Source organism: Phyllopteryx taeniolatus, chromosome 8 (genome assembly GCF_024500385.1).
Source record: "Phyllopteryx taeniolatus isolate TA_2022b chromosome 8, UOR_Ptae_1.2, whole genome shotgun sequence".
Taxonomy (NCBI): Eukaryota; Metazoa; Chordata; class Actinopteri; order Syngnathiformes; family Syngnathidae; genus Phyllopteryx; species Phyllopteryx taeniolatus.
In genome coordinates this window covers 28,819,687-28,839,355 of record NC_084509.1, presented here as the reverse complement: position 1 = coordinate 28,839,355, position 19,669 = coordinate 28,819,687, and the positions used below count along the sequence as shown (strand labels likewise).

Here is a 19,669-nt window from a genome sequence, read left to right as displayed (position 1 = left end):
GGGATAGGCACCGGCACGCCCGCGACCCGCGTGAGGAGAAGCGGCGACAGAAAATGGATGGATGGATGGATGATTAATGAGGGAAAATTGGGTCGTGCAATGTCCTAGAATGGACTTAATTTCTCTTTGTAGGTTCCACTGTACTTTCATCTTCATCTCCACAAAGTTTTGGTGGTTTATTAATCGACACACTCGAATGGCATTTAGTCAAGCGCACGCCTCCAATATCAAAGCCTCTTTGGAGCTCACAATGCACGGAAGGTGTTGTGGTTTGTGGTCATTTCGAATGACTGGCACAGCCAGCTCAGCATGGCAGGGGCCACCCAAGTAGTTAATGACATGTTGGCCCACTGTGATGGACAGGTGTGACCTTGGCATTTTACTACCTCGTCGGCAAGGCTGCCAGGGATGCAACACTGACATTTTCATGTTTAAGACTCGAAGAAAATAAATGGGAGTTTTGGTAATTTGATGTTGTTGCAGTCTGTTTGTTCCAATTCCAGCCAAGAATCGCACTCCTCACTGTGGCGCAACCATTTGATGAGGTATTGGAATTGGTTAGCTAAATAATAGTGTTTAAAGTTGGGAGCATTTAGGCCTCCCTCCTGTGTACTTTTCTGAAGATTGGATTGACTGATTCTATTTTTCTTGTTTTTTTGAATAAAAATGTATTACAGCAGAATCTAAGGTTTGAAACCATTTAAATGTGGGCTTAAATGGAATCACTGAAAATAAATAGTTTATTTGAGGTAAGGTTTTCATTTTTATTGTCGCTATTCTTCCCAGTAGTGATATAGGCCGGTTATTCCAGCGTCTTTTGGTTTTAAAGTTATGGATTTTGTGGATGTTGGAGTGTTTGTTGTTTTTTTTAAATCACACAAGACGAGAAGGCGAATCCTGCTGTACAAGGCGAAGCCGAGCGAGGAAAGATGTGTGTAAAATATGTAGCGCTTTCTTCCAAACGCCAGTCGCTCATTATGGCGTCTTCAAACGGTAACTTCACATCATTAAAACCAACCAAGAGTAGAATAAGTAGGAACAATGGTAACGTAAACAAGCGGGCGGCTGTACATTATGTGCATGTTCCAGCACTTTACCGCTCTCTCTCTTGCTTCCCTCTCGCTGCAGATGGTCCAAGGCCGACCCAGAAAGAAATCATCTCTCTGCGGGCCTTCATTCTTCTCTTTCTCAAGCAACTCATCTTGAAGGTATCTCCCAGCCGTCTCCGTGCCTCAAAGCCCCCACCGAGCCGCATGCCGTCTTATCCTTGAAAGGCTGCTCGTCTCCGTTCTTTATCTCACTGTCAAGTGCTTGCTTTAAAATAGAAGTGCAGATTTTTGTTGTTGTTTTTTTTTAAATCGGTACACCAAACCTTTATTAACTGAGGCACTGGCATGGACGTTTCTATTCGTCGACTGGTATCTAACCGTTTACTGCCACCGACGAATATATTCGTCAAGTACGTTTTTCAATGAGGAGGGGGGGGTGTGGAAGAGGGTTGTCCGTAAAACTCGTTTGTAAATCACTGTGATGACGAACACATTCCTGTAGATGGCGGCATCACATCATTTTGGATTTGAGCTCAGCACAGCTTGTGAGTATGGGTATGGTACAAAAAGAGGATGCTCGCAGTAGGTAGTAGGAAGTCTGTATCGCGATTGTAAAAAAAAGATGACGCAGGTCGTGGAGTGAAAGACGAACGTATAAAAAAGCTACTGACATTCAGCTCGAGACGTGTGATGAGCCGGCATCGCTCATTTTTATTAGTTGTACTGTACATATCTGTAAATAAAATATTGTGACATCAAAAAGCCCTTCCTCAGTCTTGTTTAGGTTGTTTTACAGTTAACCCATGTCTACTGCTGTTTACTAAAGAACAGGAAAAGCTAGAAACCATCTTTTCTTGACAATGATTGGTGTACAGCCTTCTTCTTCTTGCCGTATCACTGTCCCTGATAATGTTTAATTCACATCTTCCGTTTTCCCCCCCCCCACCAGGACCAAGGTGTGAAGGAGGACGAGCTGCAGAGCATCCTCAACTATTTGTTAACAATGCATGAGGTACACTGCGGCATGCATCTTCTCTCGCTGTGACACTGTGAGCACCCTGTACGTTACACTGACAAAAGTATTGGGACGAAGTCGTGGGTGCATCATCACGCCTAAAGGAAGGAAAAAGGGATGATTTTTTTTTTCTTTTCACTAAAACAGCTTCCATTCTTCTGGGAACAAGATTATGCGAGTGTGGGAATTTTTGCCCATTCATCTCGAACATTTTAAGCCCACGTACCCCAGAGTCTGCTAACCCTCTCACCCCGACTCCCAGCATACACGCTAAGGAAATGTCAAAACAAAGACTGTGTATCGTAGATAAAGGCAATAATGTCTTTTGATCATTATCAAAGCACATGGCAACCCTAAAACCAAGACAGAGAAAAGCGAGAACAGACAAATGCATTAATAAAAGCAGTGTAACGTAACGATAAAATCTATACAGCAGTGGAATTTGTATCCATTTGACCATTTGTCCATTTATCCATAGACTGGAAGAAGGAAAGGAAGCAATGAGTAGAAAATATGACAGGACAGGACAATATTGGTAAGTCAGGTAGCAGCACATAAAATCATTTTGTAAATGCAAAAATGATTTCTTTTATTTAAATGTGAATGAAGCTACGACACAGTTTCAAAGAGAGACGGATGGATGAATAGATGGACGGGCAGAATAGGACAGGATAAGCAAGCGAGGCAGACAAGAATGAAACGAAATGTAGTCTTGTAATTCATTGTGAATGAAAGCAAAACGGCACTTCAAATATAGACATGGATAATTGGATGGATGGAAAGACAGTACAGGACATTACAGGACAGGATCAGTCAGGCAGGCAGGCAGCAGCAGATAAATCAATTCATCAAACATGCGAAAAGAAAATCACTCTTGAAGTTAGATATGAATGAAAGTAAAATAGAGTTTCAAATATAGACAGGAAAAGATAATGGATAAATTAATAGGACATCAGAGGACAAGATCAGGCAGACAGGCAGCAGCACATGAAAATAAAAAATGCACAAAAAATCACTCTTGAAAGTAAATATGAACGAAAGCAAAATATTGTTTCAAATATAGACAGATATATATATATATATATATATATATAAATGAATGGATAGGACAGGACAGGACAGGACAGGATCACTAAGCCAGGGAGGGTCACATGACAAAATAATCAAAGGCTTAACTATTCACTTTCCTAATTTAATGTAAATGAAAAGAAAAACAACTTTATCACTAGACAAAGAATCAGCGAACCATGCAGCACATGACCAAAATAAATTCGATTAAAGATTAAACCTAACTCATAATTAGTTGTGAAAGAAACTAAAACACCACTTCAAAGACAGGTAGAAAGTTTAACAGATGGGACAGGACAGGATCGGACAGGATTAGGAAACCGGGCAACCAAATGTGACATCCAAAGTGCTACAATTCATCCTCGTAATTAAGCGTGAATAAAACTAAAACGACACTTCAAAGATAGGCAGCGAGGACTGGACAAGATCAAGATACTCCTTCAGGTAGACCGATACCGTATATCGTGATTGAAGCATGCAGTTGTTGATGCAGGGACAACTAGAGCTTCTAGTCCAAGCCCTCATTGATCAATGCATCGATTAGGAGGCGTCGCGTGGTAGATGTCAAGTATATTGAACCGCTCCCACTTTTGTCTGCAGGATGAGAACCTGCACGACGTGCTGCAGCTGGTGGTGGCCCTCATGTCTGAGCATCCGGCCTCCATGATCCCCGCTTTTGACCAGAGAAATGGAATACGGTGAGCAAGCCCCTTAGGCCAGGGCTTCGCGCGTTAGCACAGTTCAACTCATAAATTCCACAAAAATAAACCCTTGTCTTCTACTGTGCGCCAGCGTGACTCATACATAATTCATATTCCAACTGATGTGCAACAAAATAAAACAGAACCAAATTATTACATGATTTGTGCGGTTTTTTTGTTTCTTTTTGTGCGTCTCGCAGGGTCATCTACAAACTTATGGGATCCAAGTGTGAAAGCATTCAAGTGCAGTCCCTCAAAGTCCTCGCATATTTCCTCAAGCATTTGGGACACAAGTAAGTGACCCACGCAATTCAACCCAAAACAAATCTTGTAACATACAGTCATAATAGGAAATCGAAAAACATAAACTGATGAATCTCCATTGAGACATTGTTTTGCACTTCACATTTTGTTCCTGCTTCTTCTTCTCAGCACTCACTTTCTGAGAACTCGTGCTCTTTCTGAAATGCCCGGAGATGCCACAAGTCGGCGCCAAAGCCCTGCCGAAAGGGAAAAGTAGTGCAATGATCGGTGCAACATAATGCCAAAATTCTTGTTTAAAATGACACCCGACTTAATGCAGCCCAGGTCACATAATAACAGTTTTCATGGTGTCAGAGGCTGTGATTGGCTGGCACTGGCCACCACCGGCATTCAGTTAGCATCTTGCAATCTCGATGTTTTGCGGCGCATCGGAGAAAGTTTTCACATCTGCCTGCTTGTCTCGTCTGCTCGCCCCCAAAACGTGAGAGAGGTTGCTTTTATCTCTTTATTTGGCTTCCATTCATCATTGTCAATTCATAATTGTCTTCCTACGAGAGGGGGGTGGGGGGGTGGGGGGGGGAAGCATGAAATTGCTTGTCTTTAACAATTTTGCAATTATAGCCCTCCTCCAAACTTGATATGCAAGAAAAGCCCTTAACCTTCATGCTCTTCTTGCCGAGGTCGTTTGTCACCTCCGAACCCGTTTAGCTCCTCTGTTACATCTCGATTCCGTCGCAGGGGACGGGCTACGTTTTGCGGTGCCACGCCCCCTCCCCGCCCGCTCAATTTATGACAGCGGCCATTTGCTGACACGACTCCCACGGCGCTCTTATCGAGCAGCTTTAAGGCAAAAGCCCCGCTGAGTGTTTTGCATCTGTTTTTACCAGAGGTGGGCCGTACATTTGATACCTAGGAATTTAACCCGACTAAAGCCACGTCTTGATCACGTCGCAATTGTAGAAACCATCAAAACTCCAGAAAAATGTCATATAATAGCACACAACTGTACCGTGTACCGCCTATGGAGCAGTTCAGAATCAATACACTTACGTTCCAAATTGTTATGCAAATGATATTTTCCTCTGATTTTGCTAAATCGTCGACGCAAATGACAGTCGGCATAATTTCCAAGTGCTTACGCACGACAGAGTTTCAAGACATTTTCTAGGTTTTAGAGCGCTGAAAAAAAGGATTTTATTGAATGTGCAAATCAAAAACATCTTAACAGGTCAAGTTACATTTTAACGCTTATTTGATAGCAGCGTCACAATTCTTACATCTATGGAATTTTGGTTTTGTTTTGCAATAGTTTCTGCTCAAATTGCTACTGCCCCCCGCCCTCATAAATCTTTTTCTTGAGGTTGCGCCAAAGGTTCTCAATAGGGTTAAGGTCAGGGAAGGTTGGGTCCACACCACGAGTTTCTCTCCTTTTATGGAGCCAACGATGCAGAGGTATTCCTCGGGTTTTCCGAGTTAACAGCCAAGAGGAACGCTGCCAAATTAAGAGCATAAACTGTCGGGAATAAGGTGATACGTAATTCATAGAACAATGTAGGTCAGCGCTTTTGTTTTCGTGATTGGATTCACCGCTGCCTTTTCTGCACAGGAGGAAGGTGGAGATCATGCACACCCAAAGCCTCTTCACGCTCCTGGGCGAGAAGCTCCTGCTGCACGCCGGCGCCATGACGGTGACCACCTACAACGCTCTGTATGAGGTACGGCGTGCCGCCGCGTCCAGGCATCGACGTGGAGCTGGCGCACGTGACCTCCTCCTCCTCCTCCTCTTCCTCCTCCTTCTTCTCCTTTTTCTCCTTCTCCTTCTCCTCTTCCACATCAGATTCTGACGGAGCAGGTGTGCACGCAGGTGGTCCACAAGCCGCACGCCGAGCCCGACTCCACCGTCAGGATTCAGAACCCAAGTAAGTCAAAAGACTTGTCCTGTAACATTTGTTGTACTAATTCCAGTCTTTTATTTCATTTATGTTTGTACTCCTATATCCCATTAAAGAATTAATGTATTGTATTTAATCAAACCAAAAGTATTATTAAAGTAAAGAAAGAATTTTACATTTACATTTTGGATGTTTTGATGTTATTTCATGAAATCATTGTTAATGAGATCTCGTCAATTTAATCATAAGTAGTGAAAAAATAAGAATGCATTATGATTTAGATGATTAAAATAAATTACCTACTCATTCCGCTGTGTTCATTTATCATAATTCATTGATTATTCATTGTAAAAACTAAAATACACAAAATATTCATGAAATAATTGGTGAATTAATTGTATTATGTCAATCATATTACTTATAATAATCATATTTTACATACGCATTTAACTATGAAATGTGTTTTTTATTTTTATTTTCTTGACATCATCTATGAATAACCTGACTGACATATTTGCCTGTTTTAACCATCGAATGGTACATACGGTGCATCGATTCACTCCTTACACAAGCTTCACGTGCATAGAAATGCACGCATTTTACAAAAAATACAAAATTTAAAAAAACTTAGACGAGGTCTGAGTGCGCTTTCTGTTTGTTTGTTTGTTTGTTTGTTTGTCCACTCGCCATAACAGTGATCCTCAAAGTGATAGCGACCCTATTAAAGAACTCGGCCCCCGGCGCCGAGCTGATGGAAATTCGCCGCCTCTTCCTCTCCGACATGATCAAACTGTTCAGCACCAGCCGAGAGAACAGACGGTAAGCGGGAGACCCACTTCCGCCTCACGCGCGCACACACGCCGTCAATTATCTGCCTGATGGCGGCGTCGAGGGACGAGTCAGGGAAGCTTTTGTGCAATGGGCTCGCGTCGATGCCTAATCATCCTCCCGCACGCTTGTTTTCTTAAGCAGACGTGGCGACTATTGACTGCTGTTCATTCTTGCATTGGAGTAGCATTTTTGATTTTGTTTCTTTCAATTCAAGTCGATATGTGATGAATGCTACTCTATATATACTTCAATGTTTCACTCTTTGTTATGTTGCAGCCATTTGTTAAAATCATTTCATTTCCTTTTGCCCCCCCTCATTCATGTACACACAGCGCCCCATATTGACAGGGGTGGCTTCAGAACAACTCCGTGACTGTTCTTGAATGGCCCAGCCAGAGCCCTGACTTAAACCCAATTGAGCATCTCTGGGAAAACTTGAAAATGGCCGCCCACCAACGTTCACCATCCAACCTGACAGAACTGGAGAGGAGTTTTTTTCTATCAATATGGGGCGCTGTGTGTACATAAATGGCTGCAATATAAAAAAGAGTGAAAGATTTAAGGGGGCCTGAATACTTTCCGTACCCACCGTAACTCCCAATTTTTAAGTACCTATAATTTATTTCTGAACTATAATTCTTGCAATACAAGAAATGAACATGAGAAGAAAGTGTATTGCATGGAGTTTGATTTCAAATTGGATACGGGCCCCAGCATTAGCCAGCCGTTTCCCAAGCCGCCTGGGAACCGCATGAACTGATTTCACAAGGAACTCTTGTGGGATGGAAGACAGAACTTCTGGTGTTCGCCCTTCAAGTTCTTCCAAAGTCGTTGTTTTTCACAGGGTAGCAAGAATGTCTTGCTGTGCCGTTTCTGTTGGAATAGTCCTTCTTTAACATTTTTTTTACAGCAAAATTGTTGCTCATTTTGTTAGCCCGTTTATGACTTTTCGCATTATGCGCTAGCTTACAGCCGGCAGACTTTTTGTCAAATATGCAATGTGTATTTCTGTTGATTTCGTGTTATGTTTGTGTTCAACAATTAGCAGAAGTGGAATCGTTTTGAAGAATTGTTCGCTAATGTGATGCTGGCAACACGGTATTGGAGCATTTTGTGGACGATGAGTACAGATGTACAGGTATCGGTATCTGGCTATTCGTAGTCTCGCTCTCCTCGGGGTATTATCGACGAAACCCTACGACTGTTGCCGTCGTAGGGTTTAGATTTTAGATCGTGCTGTCGCCGGAGGTTGTTATGGATGTAGAATAACCTAACTAGTTGCATAATATTGTAGATGAATCGGTCTTGCTTTGAGGCCTCACACTGGTAATTAAAAATGATGATAATAATAAGAAGAAGAAGAATTGAAAAAAAAAAAAACCTCATTGCCTTTTTGCTCTCGCCCGCTCACTTCTTCACTCTGCCCGCTGTTCTTTGTACTGTTGACAATTTAATAATTGTTTTCAACTCCTCCCTGCTCTTGAAACCTGATTGCCAAAATCAGCGGCCGAAAAGCAGCATTAAGAGAAAGAAAGAGTCATTGTTTTGGCCGGTATTTGGTAATGTGTGGGTGTTCCAATGTGTTGCTGTCATGAGGCACAATTGGGAAATGGGGAAGAAAAAGGATACGGACAAACATGATGTCGGAATCAAGCCTCCCGTAAATGTGGAGACTGGATATAGCCGGGTATGTCACCATTAATATTTGTATTAATTTTGCGTTATTGTTTACTTATGTGCTGTCAAAACAATCCTATTGTAGATTGGAATTGGGCACTTGTACGTGCAGTGGAAAACCTGCCCCAGGTACTGGAAGTCAAAATGACTGTTGCATAAAAGTGCTCCCCTTGATACAAATGGTCAAAATGTCTTTTCTATCTGGACAGTTGACCTTTTGCTGCACTATCCCGTGTTGCAGATGTCTGCTTCAGTGCTCCGTGTGGCAGGACTGGATGTTTTCTCTGGGCTACATCAACCCCAAAACCCCGGACGAGCAGAAAATCACCGAGATGGTGTACAACATCTTCCGTATCCTGCTGTATCACGCCATTAAGCACGAGTGGGGCGGCTGGCGCGTCTGGGTGGACACGCTCTCCATCGCCCACTCCAAGGTGGTTAACAAGAAGAAAATGTCCGCTGCAAGCTTGCTCATATTTGGAAGTGATTGAAGGGGCATGGTTGCAATTCCCGCTTGTTGCTCTCATGGATATGAACGATAAGTAGATGCGACACGCCTCTTTGCGCCGAGGGCCTACGGCGACGTTAAGCTAGTAGGGGCAAAGAGTCAGCGCCTGCCTTCTATGTTCGTGGACGGCACGAAAACCCAAATAACTAAGACGCCTGCACATTGTGCTGCATTCAGTCGCACACAGCGTCGTACAATTACAACAAGGGAACTGGGAATAATCTTTCATAGCTAAGGATATTTTTGGGGCCCGGCGGACTCCTTTTCGATAACTAAAAGGATGAGCAGTTGAATAGGCAAAAATGAACGTGCACACTTCAGCCTGACACATTCGCAGTTCGCTACAACAATCACTTTTTAACAAAGCAGGCTTACTCGAATGTATCTACCCTAACTACTTTCACTCGTTATTGTTTTGAAACAATCCAAACTTTCATTTGTGAGGTACACGATTGAATTGAGTGCTATGGTGCCAGGCTAGCCTCTACTGGCACTGCGTCCTCACTACAGGGCTGCAGCTGATGCCGATTTTGCTGAACGTGGCGCCGTCCTTACTTTCTTTAATTATCCTATTTAGTTCTTATTCCACAAATGTAATATTAATCGCAGTAGCGTGTTTTGACGAGTGCTGGCACATACGATGTGTTCTTGCATTAAACGTGTTGGGGTTTAGCTCCCCTCGAACAACATGTAGACTGGATTTCAGATGAATGTCATTTTATTTCCCTTGAAACGGGGCATAACTTGAAAAACTAAATCGGGGCACTTGTAAGTCAAGGTGTCACTTTATAGTGCTTCGGAAATGACACATCTTGCGTCTAAACTGTCTGGCAGGTGACATACGAGGCACATAAGGAGTACCTGGCCAAGATGTACGAGGAATACCAGCGTCAAGAAGAGGAAAACATCAAGAAAGGGAAGAAAGGCTCGGTCAGCACCATCTCGGGTCTGTCGGCTCAGGCCGCCGGCATCACGGGCTCGGTGGGGATCGGAGAAATGGACGGCAGCTCCCAGTCGCCGGGCAGCGACGGCGCCGACTCGCGAAACCCGCTGGCCGAAGGGCGGACCCCGGAGGAGAGGGCGGCGCGAGCCGAAGTCCAGCACCTCCTGGTGGACGTCAAAGCCGAGAAGGTGGAGGCCACGGAGGTCAAGATGGACGACATGGACGCGCTGATGGAGGTGGATTCGCTGCTGGATGACGTTTACTGCGGCGTGATGCTGCCAAAGAGTAGCGCGGCGGACCGGCAGATCTCAGCTCCTCTCATCTCGCTTGACGACGACAAAGACGGCGTCCCTCAGGGCAACGCTTTCTTGTTCCGCAAGGTGGAGGAAGCCTCGTTGCCTGTCTTGAATCCAGCTCAGTCTTCAGAACCTCCGCCCGGCGGTGATCTGGGCCTTCTCTGCACCTTGGAAAAGGATGAATTTGAACTCCAGGGCATCAACTCTGCGGAGGAGGCCTCAACTCCAGACGCCGGCCGGGAAAGTGTCGCGGCGCCCTCTAAAGGTGACATTTCCGCTGTTAGGAGCAGGAGCAACAAGCCCTCGGAAGAGGACGGCGGCGGGGAGATGAAGATTCAGACCACGGCGACCACACAGGTTAGATGCGACTGGCGGCCAGATGCTGAGGAGCATACTAATGCTTGCTGCTATTGCTATTGTCACTTTTGCGATGAATAGCTGCCATATCGCTAGGGCGATGCAAATTCTCATTTTGGCTGGGCAACCTTTTCTGAGGCCAATTTTCACTTTGAAAAGGGCCAGAGGGGACAGGTCTTTTGTAGGAAATTCTGCAACAAGTCTAGAGAGCCAACATTCAAATGTTTCATTTGATTGATGTTTTGTATTTCACGTAAAATGAAGTGATTTATCAAAAAATCCATGCTCATTTTATTGAATTATTAATAATTAATTCATTTAGAATTAATGAACCAATTATTAAAAAAATAAAAACATAAATCCCTGCATTTCTATGGCATGTAAATTCGTTTACTTTAATAATAAAATATCATGCACATTTTTATTGTATTAATAATTCATCTAAAATGATTTGATTTCAAGAAAACCCATGCTAATTTTTATTGTATTATTAATAATTCATTTATAATTAATGAGTCACTTATTTAATTTTTTTTTTTACATTTCTCATGTTATGGTTTATTTAAATAAAAATAAAATATCATGCTCATTTCTATTGTAATAATGATCATTTATTTATTCATCAATGATTATCCATTTTTAAAATGTTACATTTATTTAAGCAATATTTGTGTATTTCATTTAAAATGGTTTATTTTAATCATAAAACCCATAATGATCTTTTCTCTATTTATACATATTTTAATGGTAAAATATCAGCCAAATAATAAAATAATAATACATATAAAACAGGTTAATTAAATATTTTGTACTTTATGTGGAATACTTCATTTTAATTACAATTGCAATTTTCAAATTCGACCAGTTTTTTTTTTTGAAATGTATGAAAAATACATTGGGTTGGGCATTGAATCATAGTGTGAATGAAGAAAGTGATTTAGAAATTTCCAAGAGCTTTCTTTCTGACACAAATGTGTCAAACCGCCGCAGTGTAGCGCCAACTACTGGCGAGGAGGTCTTAATCAATGTCAGATTGGTATCGACAGCCTTCACGAGTACCCGCTCGGTATTGGCCCAAAACCGCCCACGGTATCGTTCACTAATATCCACTGAACTTGCGCTTAGAGTAAGAACATTTCAGCATATTTATTAGTGACTGAGGCGCATTGTCTCGTTTACAAATGCCTCTTTGCTTTCAGAAGCTAAACGGCCGCCTGGGCGCCGCAGCGGACAGCGCCGACTTCCCGGCCGGCGGCGCCCTGACGGACGAGGACCAGCAGCAGCGGCAGCGGCGTCAGTTCAGCCCGGGCCCTCGCACCACCATGTTCCGCATCCCGGAGTTCAAGTGGTCGGCCCTGCATCAGAGGCTGCTGGCCGACCTGCTCTTTGCTCTGGAGAGCGACGTGCACGTCTGGAAGAGGTGCGCACGCGCGGACCTTCTCCGTATGGGCATGTGTACCCCTAAACAGCTTCTCTCCCCCCCCCCCCCCCCCCCCCCCCCCCACACCTCGCAGCCACTCCACCAAGTCCGTCATGGACTTTGTCAACAGCAGCGAGAACATCATCTTTGTCCACAACACCATCCACCTCATCTCGCAGATGGTGGACAACATCATCATCGCCTGCGGCGGGATCCTGCCTCTGCTCTCGGCAGCCACCTCGCCTTCTGTAAGTGCTCAGTGTGGGGCTGCAGTGACATCTAGTGGCTGCGTGGGTACTGCTCACCGCCGAGAAGCTACATGAGAAGAATCCCACGCGTGCACACCACCGAACAAAACGCTTACAAAAAGTGGAGACACAGGTTAATCGTGTAGCCTCTGCCATCTAGTGGAAGAGCATTTAATTATCCTACCTGTCTCTATCGGCCGCTTGCACAGATAGAGCAACAAAAATATTTTGTCTTTACGGTCAATGAATTATATTTTTCGTTTAAATTACACATGATGATCGTGGTTGGGAATCCCTGCTATGAAGTCAGTATACATTACGTGACGTTACATTGAATTAATACGATACACCGACCGCTTTTGTTTGGAGTTGAAAAACAATTTAAAAAACCAAAAAGAATCCAAATGAATACATTATAAATGAGCAGAAAAGGTTTCAAAGTTGCCAAACTTATTATTTCTTTCTTTTGTTTGATGTACAACACTTTCTATGTTGAAGTGCTCTCGAAATAAAGTTGAGTTGAGATTGGAGAAAAATGGTTCAATTTGCCTCGCGAAATAACAGACATGGTTAAGGTAGTCTTCGAAAGCTCCATGATTTTAATCGCGTTATCTTGTTCATTTTCACGAGTGACAATTCCAATTTCCCTGCTATTTTGATGAACTGAAAATGTAATTGAAATTGAACGTCATTTAATGAAACATATTCTTCTTCTCATGTTTTGCAAGTTTTATAACGGTCACTGTCATTCTCGCATCCCTGCAGACACCCACCACATTTTGTTGTTGTTGGTGTTTTATTGTTAGCTATCGCAACTTAGCTCCTCCCAATATGGAAAGATCTTTGTCTCCCAGTCGATATGTATCACTTATAGATCCATCCATTTTCTGCCGCTTATCCGAAGAAAAAATATTATGTCTACTTTCCTATTAGCCACGGCCTTGGCGCCATCTTGTGGCATCACAGAGCATTACAGAATGAGCGCAAAAATGTGGGAATAGGTTTTTTTTTTTTTTTTTTTTTTCCCAGTGAACAGCTGAGGGTAAGTTCCACAGAAAAAAAACTTGAATATGTGATATTTTGAATAGTGAACTGCGAAAAAAGGGCGGGGTTCACTCTAATAACAACGGTAATATTAAATCATACGTTCTGTCTGTTTTTTGTGTGCTTTTACTTAACACCTGTCGAGGTGGAGAACATCGAGGCGACGCAAGGCATGTCCTCGGAGACCGCCATCACATTCCTGTACCGCTTGATGGTGATGGTGGACGTGCTGGTCTTCTCCAGCTCGCTCAACTTCAGCGAGATCGAGGCGGAGAAGAACATGTCGTCCGGCGGCCTCATGCGTCAGTGTCTGAGACTCGGTAAGCTCCCTCAGACAAAAGTTGCTAATTAAAAAAACAAAAACAAAAGAACAACACCTGTTGAGGTCAATTGTCTCTTAATTGGATGTGAACGCGTCATCTTTGCTGCAGTAAATGACAGCGACGAGCACAATTTACTGGGGAAAATTAGTATGTAAATGCAATAATTTACAGGTTAATAGCATTTAAATGGGGACAATTGATTTGTATATTCAATTAAACTGAGTCATGAACTTGATAATGGAACTAATTGAGTTCAGGCTACCACCGTAGTAAGATTAAAAGTCCATTTGTGACTCTGTGCCTGTGCGTGTCTGTGCACGTGCAGTGTGCTGCATGGCTGTGAGGAGCTGTCTCGAGTGCAGGCAGAGGCACGGCGATCGCGGGAACAGGCCGTGCGCTCCCAACAACGGCAAGTGGCAGGACGTGGCGCCAAACGCCGTGACTCCCGGCAAGGTACGGCGATTTGGGTACAAAAACAACGATCCGTTCCCGCTTATCCCGCTATTTATTTACCAAATGGCACGCAGTGGCGTGCAAAGGTGAGTTGCTGCCCCCGAGTTGAATGAAAGTAGCAGTTGTTTGACGGTGCTTCAGCTTTTTCTATTCATTTTACACTTGTGTGTGTTTTAATAAATGCACAGTGCGTTTGAAGTGTGTGGGAAAGTTAACACTATTTTATTCGTATTTCTTTCTTGCCAATAAACACGACCCGTGCTTCTCTCTTAGCTTTGGAGCACGTTCGAAACGGTTTCGAGTAACCCGTCTCCCATCAAGGACCCCGATCGCCTCCTGCAGGATGTGGACATCAACCGCCTGCGTGCTGTGGTCTTCCGTGATGTGGTGAGTGTGAAAGGCAGGGAAGGGATCTTTATATAGGGATTCCTTTTTTTTTTTTTTAAGGGACAATTTAAAAATATTGTCTGTATATACTGTCCATCTATACGTGTACTGTAATTGACTGGCGACCAGTCCAGGGCGTAGTCCGCATCGTTTCGCCCGGGGTCAGCTGGTTTAGGCTGCATCCTCCTGCCACGTGGTGGATAAGCGGGAGAAAGTGGATGAGAAGACAAATTCCAAAATGCAGGAAAACATTGGCAATGAGAAAAAAGTACTTGGACTTTTTTTTATATTTGTATTTTGGGATTGTTTATGATCATTATCATTACGATTCTTATTATCATCAGTCTGAGGCCTCATCTTTTGATTCTCCCGGGCAGGACGACAGCAAGCAAGCACAGTTCCTGGCTCTGGCGGTGGTCTACTTCATCTCGGTTCTCATGGTGTCCAAGTACCGCGACATTCTGGAGCCTCAGCGCGAGACAGGCCGGACGAGCGCCAAGTCGGGCCACGGCGCCCACCGCCGCCGGGACGCCGACTCGCCCTCCGCCACAGGTGAGTCTTTAACTCTTCTCGTCATTGTGTTAAAAAATGTGTATTTATTTATTGTTGTTTTACTGTTTCTTTCCACAATCTGTCAAAAATGATGCAACTGCCATTCACAAAATGACCCACGTGTACTAGTTGAGTGACAGGAATGCAGCCACTCGTTGCCTGGCTACTGTTTTGGTGATTTCGGTGGAAGCGGAAGCGCGTCCCGCCTCTGTCAGCGACCATTAGCCGAGCAATCTGCCAGAGCGGAATTGGGATCGTGGAGGTTGCCGGAAGACAGAAATGGGGGAGTTTGGCCCGCCGCGAGCGGGAGGCCGTTGTCTGGGAGAGCAGACGAGTCACAGGCCGCATCCGACCCCGCTGACCTCATTTGGGGGCGAGTGGGATGAGTGCGGATACTGTATGGCCGCGTATTCTAATCCGTCAGGTCAAACCAACATGACAACATGACAGAAATAATGGGTGCTAACTTACTGTCATTCAATGACTTTATTTTTAATTCAATGACTCCACCCACACAGAAACTTTAAAGCATGATCCAACAGAACGGTAGTAGTCTGACATAGTGCAATCGTGAAAGAGCAAATTTGTCTTGTGGTCTGATCCGGGCGTCACGTGTTGTCTGTCTCAGACATGTCTGTTACACACCGCCGGCATGTTTTTGTTTTTTTTTGTTTTTTTTAAATAACTTTATTGGCCGTCAGATATTTACAGGTGTACGGCAAAAGTCACGCGACAAGGCTCAAAATAAACTAGCTTTTGGATTCAAATATACTGTGCACGATGACAACGCGGCGTAAATGTCTTTTGCGAGGATCGGCTCGGCGAATTATGACATTAAAGCCGATCAGCGTAAAATGCTTATTATCGGCCGATACCGATAAGGCCGATAAAATCGGTGTAAAGACTAGTATATATATATATATATATATATATATATATATATATATATATATATATACACATACACACAAAGTGGGTACGGAAGGTTTTCAGACCCCCTTAAATTTTTCACTCTTTTTTATATTGCAGCCATTTGTTAAAATCATTTAATTTCATTTATTTCCTCATTAATGTACACACAGCACCCCATATTGACAGAAAAAAAACGCAATTGTTGACACTTTTGCTGATTTATTAAAAAAGAAATACTGAAATATCACACAGCCATAAGTATTCAGACCCTTTGCTGTGACACTCATATATTGTACTCGGGTGCTGTCCAGTTCTTCTGATCGTCCTTAAAATGGTTCTTCACCTTCATTGGAGTCCAGCTGTGTTTGATTATCCTGAATGGACTTGATTAGAAAGCCACACCCCTGTCTAGATAAGACCTTACAGCTCACAATGCATGTTGGAGCAAATGAGAATCAGGAGGTCAAAGGAACTGCCTAAAGAGCTTGAAGACACAAGGATCTGCGAGGAGGAATGGCAGACGATCCCCAAATCCAGGTGTGATAAACTTGTTGCATCATTCCCAAAAAGACTCATGGCTGTATTAGCTCAAAAGGGTGCTTCTACAAAATACTCAGCAAAGGGTCTGAATACTTATGGCTGTGGGATATTTCAGTTATTCCTTTTTCATAAATCTGCAAAAATTTCAAAAATTCTGTTTTTTTCTGTCAATATGGGGTACTGTATGTACATTAATGTGGGAGAAAATTAACTTCAATGATTTTAGCAAATGGCTGCAATTTCAAAAAGAGTGAAAAATTTAAGGGGTCTGAATACTTTCCCTACCCACTGTGTGTGTGTGTGTGTGTGTGTGTGTGTGTGTGTGTGTGTGTATATATATATATATATATAACATTAAAATAGTTTTAAATATATTAGTATATTTTAATTTTTACATTTTGATATATTTACAAAAATACATATTGTATTAGTTTTTTATTTGTCAATTTAAATATATATTTTTATTTGTTGGTGTATTTTATTATTATTTTTTACATTTTACAAATCGTTTCTGTATATTGGTTGGTGATTTTATATTTTATACATTTGTTCGTTGAAAGCTATTATCTGCGATATTTGTCGCCCCCTAATGCTGTAATTCTGCATTACAACCAAGCCTTGATCGCTTGGATGTGATGCAGGCTGAATGCTTGTCGGGCGTCAAGTCGACCTGCACGCTGTCCATATATGGGCCTGCCTGCCGTTCGTCGGTAAAGTACGCCATTTCCGTGACGTCATTTTAGAGCGCCACCAAGTGATCCATTTTAATGGGAATTGAAAGGATAGTCACCAAATTTTGAAAAATATAGCAAGATATGTCAAAAGCTGATAGGCTTATTCAGCATTCTGTCATCTACTCTTGTAGTGGCCCTGGTGAATATTACTTTTTTGGAACAAAATATAGCTTTAAGTTAGTAGCTATATTGCCAATTTGATACATATGATAATTTGAAATATATTTTCCTTAATTATATGTATTACATAAAATTTATTTATTTGATAATTTTGTGATGTTTATTTTATGATATTGTAAATTAATTTTACGTAATTTTGTTTGTATTGATTTTAGTGTTGTATTTTATATATAAATAATTTGTTTACATTGCATTTAATCTACAACGACAGTACCTGTATATCTTATATTATTATTTATATGATATTGTGCATATTAATGTCGTGGCCAGTGAGCGGATAATATTATTAATATGATGATTATAATAATATTATTCTCGACTTTTTTCTGCTTTTCATATCACGTGTTCCATATCAAACTCATATTTCGGTGTTGTTATTTTTGACCCCTTGCAGAAAGAGGGCAGACATTCGTGGGCCAACCGGGCCGCGGTTCCCCCTCGGAGGAACGATCCGTTCCCCTCATCGAGCCGAGCGTCACGGCCAAGCGGGTCGTCGGCGTCGTCGACGGCGCCGCCGACGCCGACGAGCTCTTCGCCGAGCCTCCGCCGCCCTCCTCCTCCTCCTCCTCGGGCCTCAACGTCAAGGAGATCCTCAAGAGTCTGGTGGCCTCCCCGGCAGAGGCCGTGGAGGCGGGGCTGGAACCGGTGTCCTGCCCGGATCTCGCAGCCAAGGTCCAGACCGCTCTGCCCGTGCAGTTTCACTCCTTTGACAGGTACCTAGTGCAGAAAAAAACTTCATTATACTGTACAGCCGCATGTTGGTAACTCCAACTCAGTTACTACATACAGTCCAATGTTTCCCAACCTTTTTTGAGACAATTTTTTCCATGAGAAAGAATCTCATGTAACAGGCAAGACTTATTCAGTCATACTAAATCGATCGCGCAAGCAGTGATAGAAAGATCAGTGTAATGCCGGAAAGTTGTGTTTCTTCTTATCAAAAAATACTCCAGTATTTTGCATTCAAACTACTCGGACAGTAAACGTGTTACTACCCACCACTGGTTTGGCCATTTCTCCCCCACCTCTCATTTTAAGCGTATAAAATCCAAATAAAAAGCCACATATTTTTGTGTGTGATTAAACCACACGCATACAAAAGATTCGTTGGACTTTGTGTACTGCGTTTGTGCTCTCCCGGACGCAAGAAGGTGAGCGCAACAATGGGGGGATTGTAACGTACGTGTCCGCCGAGGTGAGCCTGATGAATAGCAGCTGGGGGGCGCGGGGGGTCTCCAGGGTGTTGATGACAGATTAAACAGAAGCGGCCCTGGCGCCCACGCCGCGTCCGGCCTCGTCCGCCTCAGCGCTCGTTCCGCTAATACGACGTGGCAGCCCCAAATGAGTTTCTACAGCCAAGAGTATCATTTTTGAAACGCTTTCACACCAACTAGCCCGGCGTCCGCCCGACCCGCCACTCCCCCCCCCCCTTCTCCTCAACCTTGTTCACTGCGTCCAATGAGCTGCCAGCTACGGACGGGCCTTTCGTTGGCCCGTCATGATGGACGCAGATTGGACGTGACAACGTCAAAAAGGCAAACGGGAGCGAGGAAAATGACTTGAAGGCGAGCGCACCTGCTTTCACTCGCCACAAATTTGGAAATCTCCTTTTTACTGCAAGGGTGTGTGAATCATGTGTGCCGTGATTTACAAAAAAATGACATGACACACCGTGAAACAAAAAATAATGAGCTCATTTTCATTGTTCTCCCTGTCACGATACGTGGCTGGCAAGGAGAGATGAACAAAGATGCGTTATGTATCGTAATTAAATACTTTTTTTTTTTTTTTTTTGGATCACTTCCCGCAGCACACTCGATGGCACTGGTCTGAAATCGCGGCTGTCACCACGTCAAACACAATCGGTTACATTTATTTTTTGAAATGATAAAACATAAAAGTGGAATGTTACTTCATTTGCTGATTCCCAAGCTATGGCATGTGGACCTCAAGGGGTCCCCAGACTCCATTTTTAAAAGGAATCCTCGTACGTGTACAGTCGGTGTGCTTGTCTAGTTGTAGTTCGGGTTGGAAAATTCCAGGAATTTTCAAAGTTGGAAACTTTTTCATGGGAATTGACTGGAATTTGTGGGAATAAAACAGGAATTTACAAAAGTGAAGGCTGGCTTGGAATTGAACTAAAACAGAAAGATTACATCCAAGTTTCGAGATCCCTTGAATTCTTTTTTTTTTTTTTTTTTTTTTTTTTTTTTTTGCTTTGAATCTGATACCTTTCCATACAATTTCCAGTTCCTTCCCATGATAAATGCAGCGG

General features: G+C 43.1%; 1 protein-coding gene across 9 annotated transcripts in view; it reads left to right on the top strand.

Annotated features, from left to right (window-relative positions):
- Positions 1-19,669, top strand: part of nbeab (neurobeachin b) — a 202,183-nt gene that overhangs the window by 54,180 nt on the left and 128,334 nt on the right. For all 9 annotated transcript variants that reach the window (XR_009789828.1, XM_061782795.1, XM_061782798.1 and 6 more), the window contains 16 exons: positions 1,129-1,208; positions 1,999-2,061; positions 3,733-3,830; positions 4,034-4,126; positions 5,704-5,812; positions 5,935-6,016; positions 6,685-6,808; positions 8,739-8,931; positions 9,840-10,601; positions 11,801-12,021; positions 12,116-12,269; positions 13,459-13,633; positions 13,962-14,089; positions 14,363-14,476; positions 14,854-15,028; positions 17,789-18,107. Coding sequence is in view for 8 of the 9 variants with exons in the window: in XM_061782795.1 (XP_061638779.1) it covers positions 1,129-1,208; positions 1,999-2,061; positions 3,733-3,830; positions 4,034-4,126; positions 5,704-5,812; positions 5,935-6,016; positions 6,685-6,808; positions 8,739-8,931; positions 9,840-10,601; positions 11,801-12,021; positions 12,116-12,269; positions 13,459-13,633; positions 13,962-14,089; positions 14,363-14,476; positions 14,854-15,028; positions 17,789-18,107 (2,890 nt within the window). In the remaining variant the exon portion in view is untranslated. The remainder of the gene's footprint in view (positions 1-1,128; positions 1,209-1,998; positions 2,062-3,732; positions 3,831-4,033; positions 4,127-5,703; positions 5,813-5,934; positions 6,017-6,684; positions 6,809-8,738; positions 8,932-9,839; positions 10,602-11,800; positions 12,022-12,115; positions 12,270-13,458; positions 13,634-13,961; positions 14,090-14,362; positions 14,477-14,853; positions 15,029-17,788; positions 18,108-19,669) is intronic.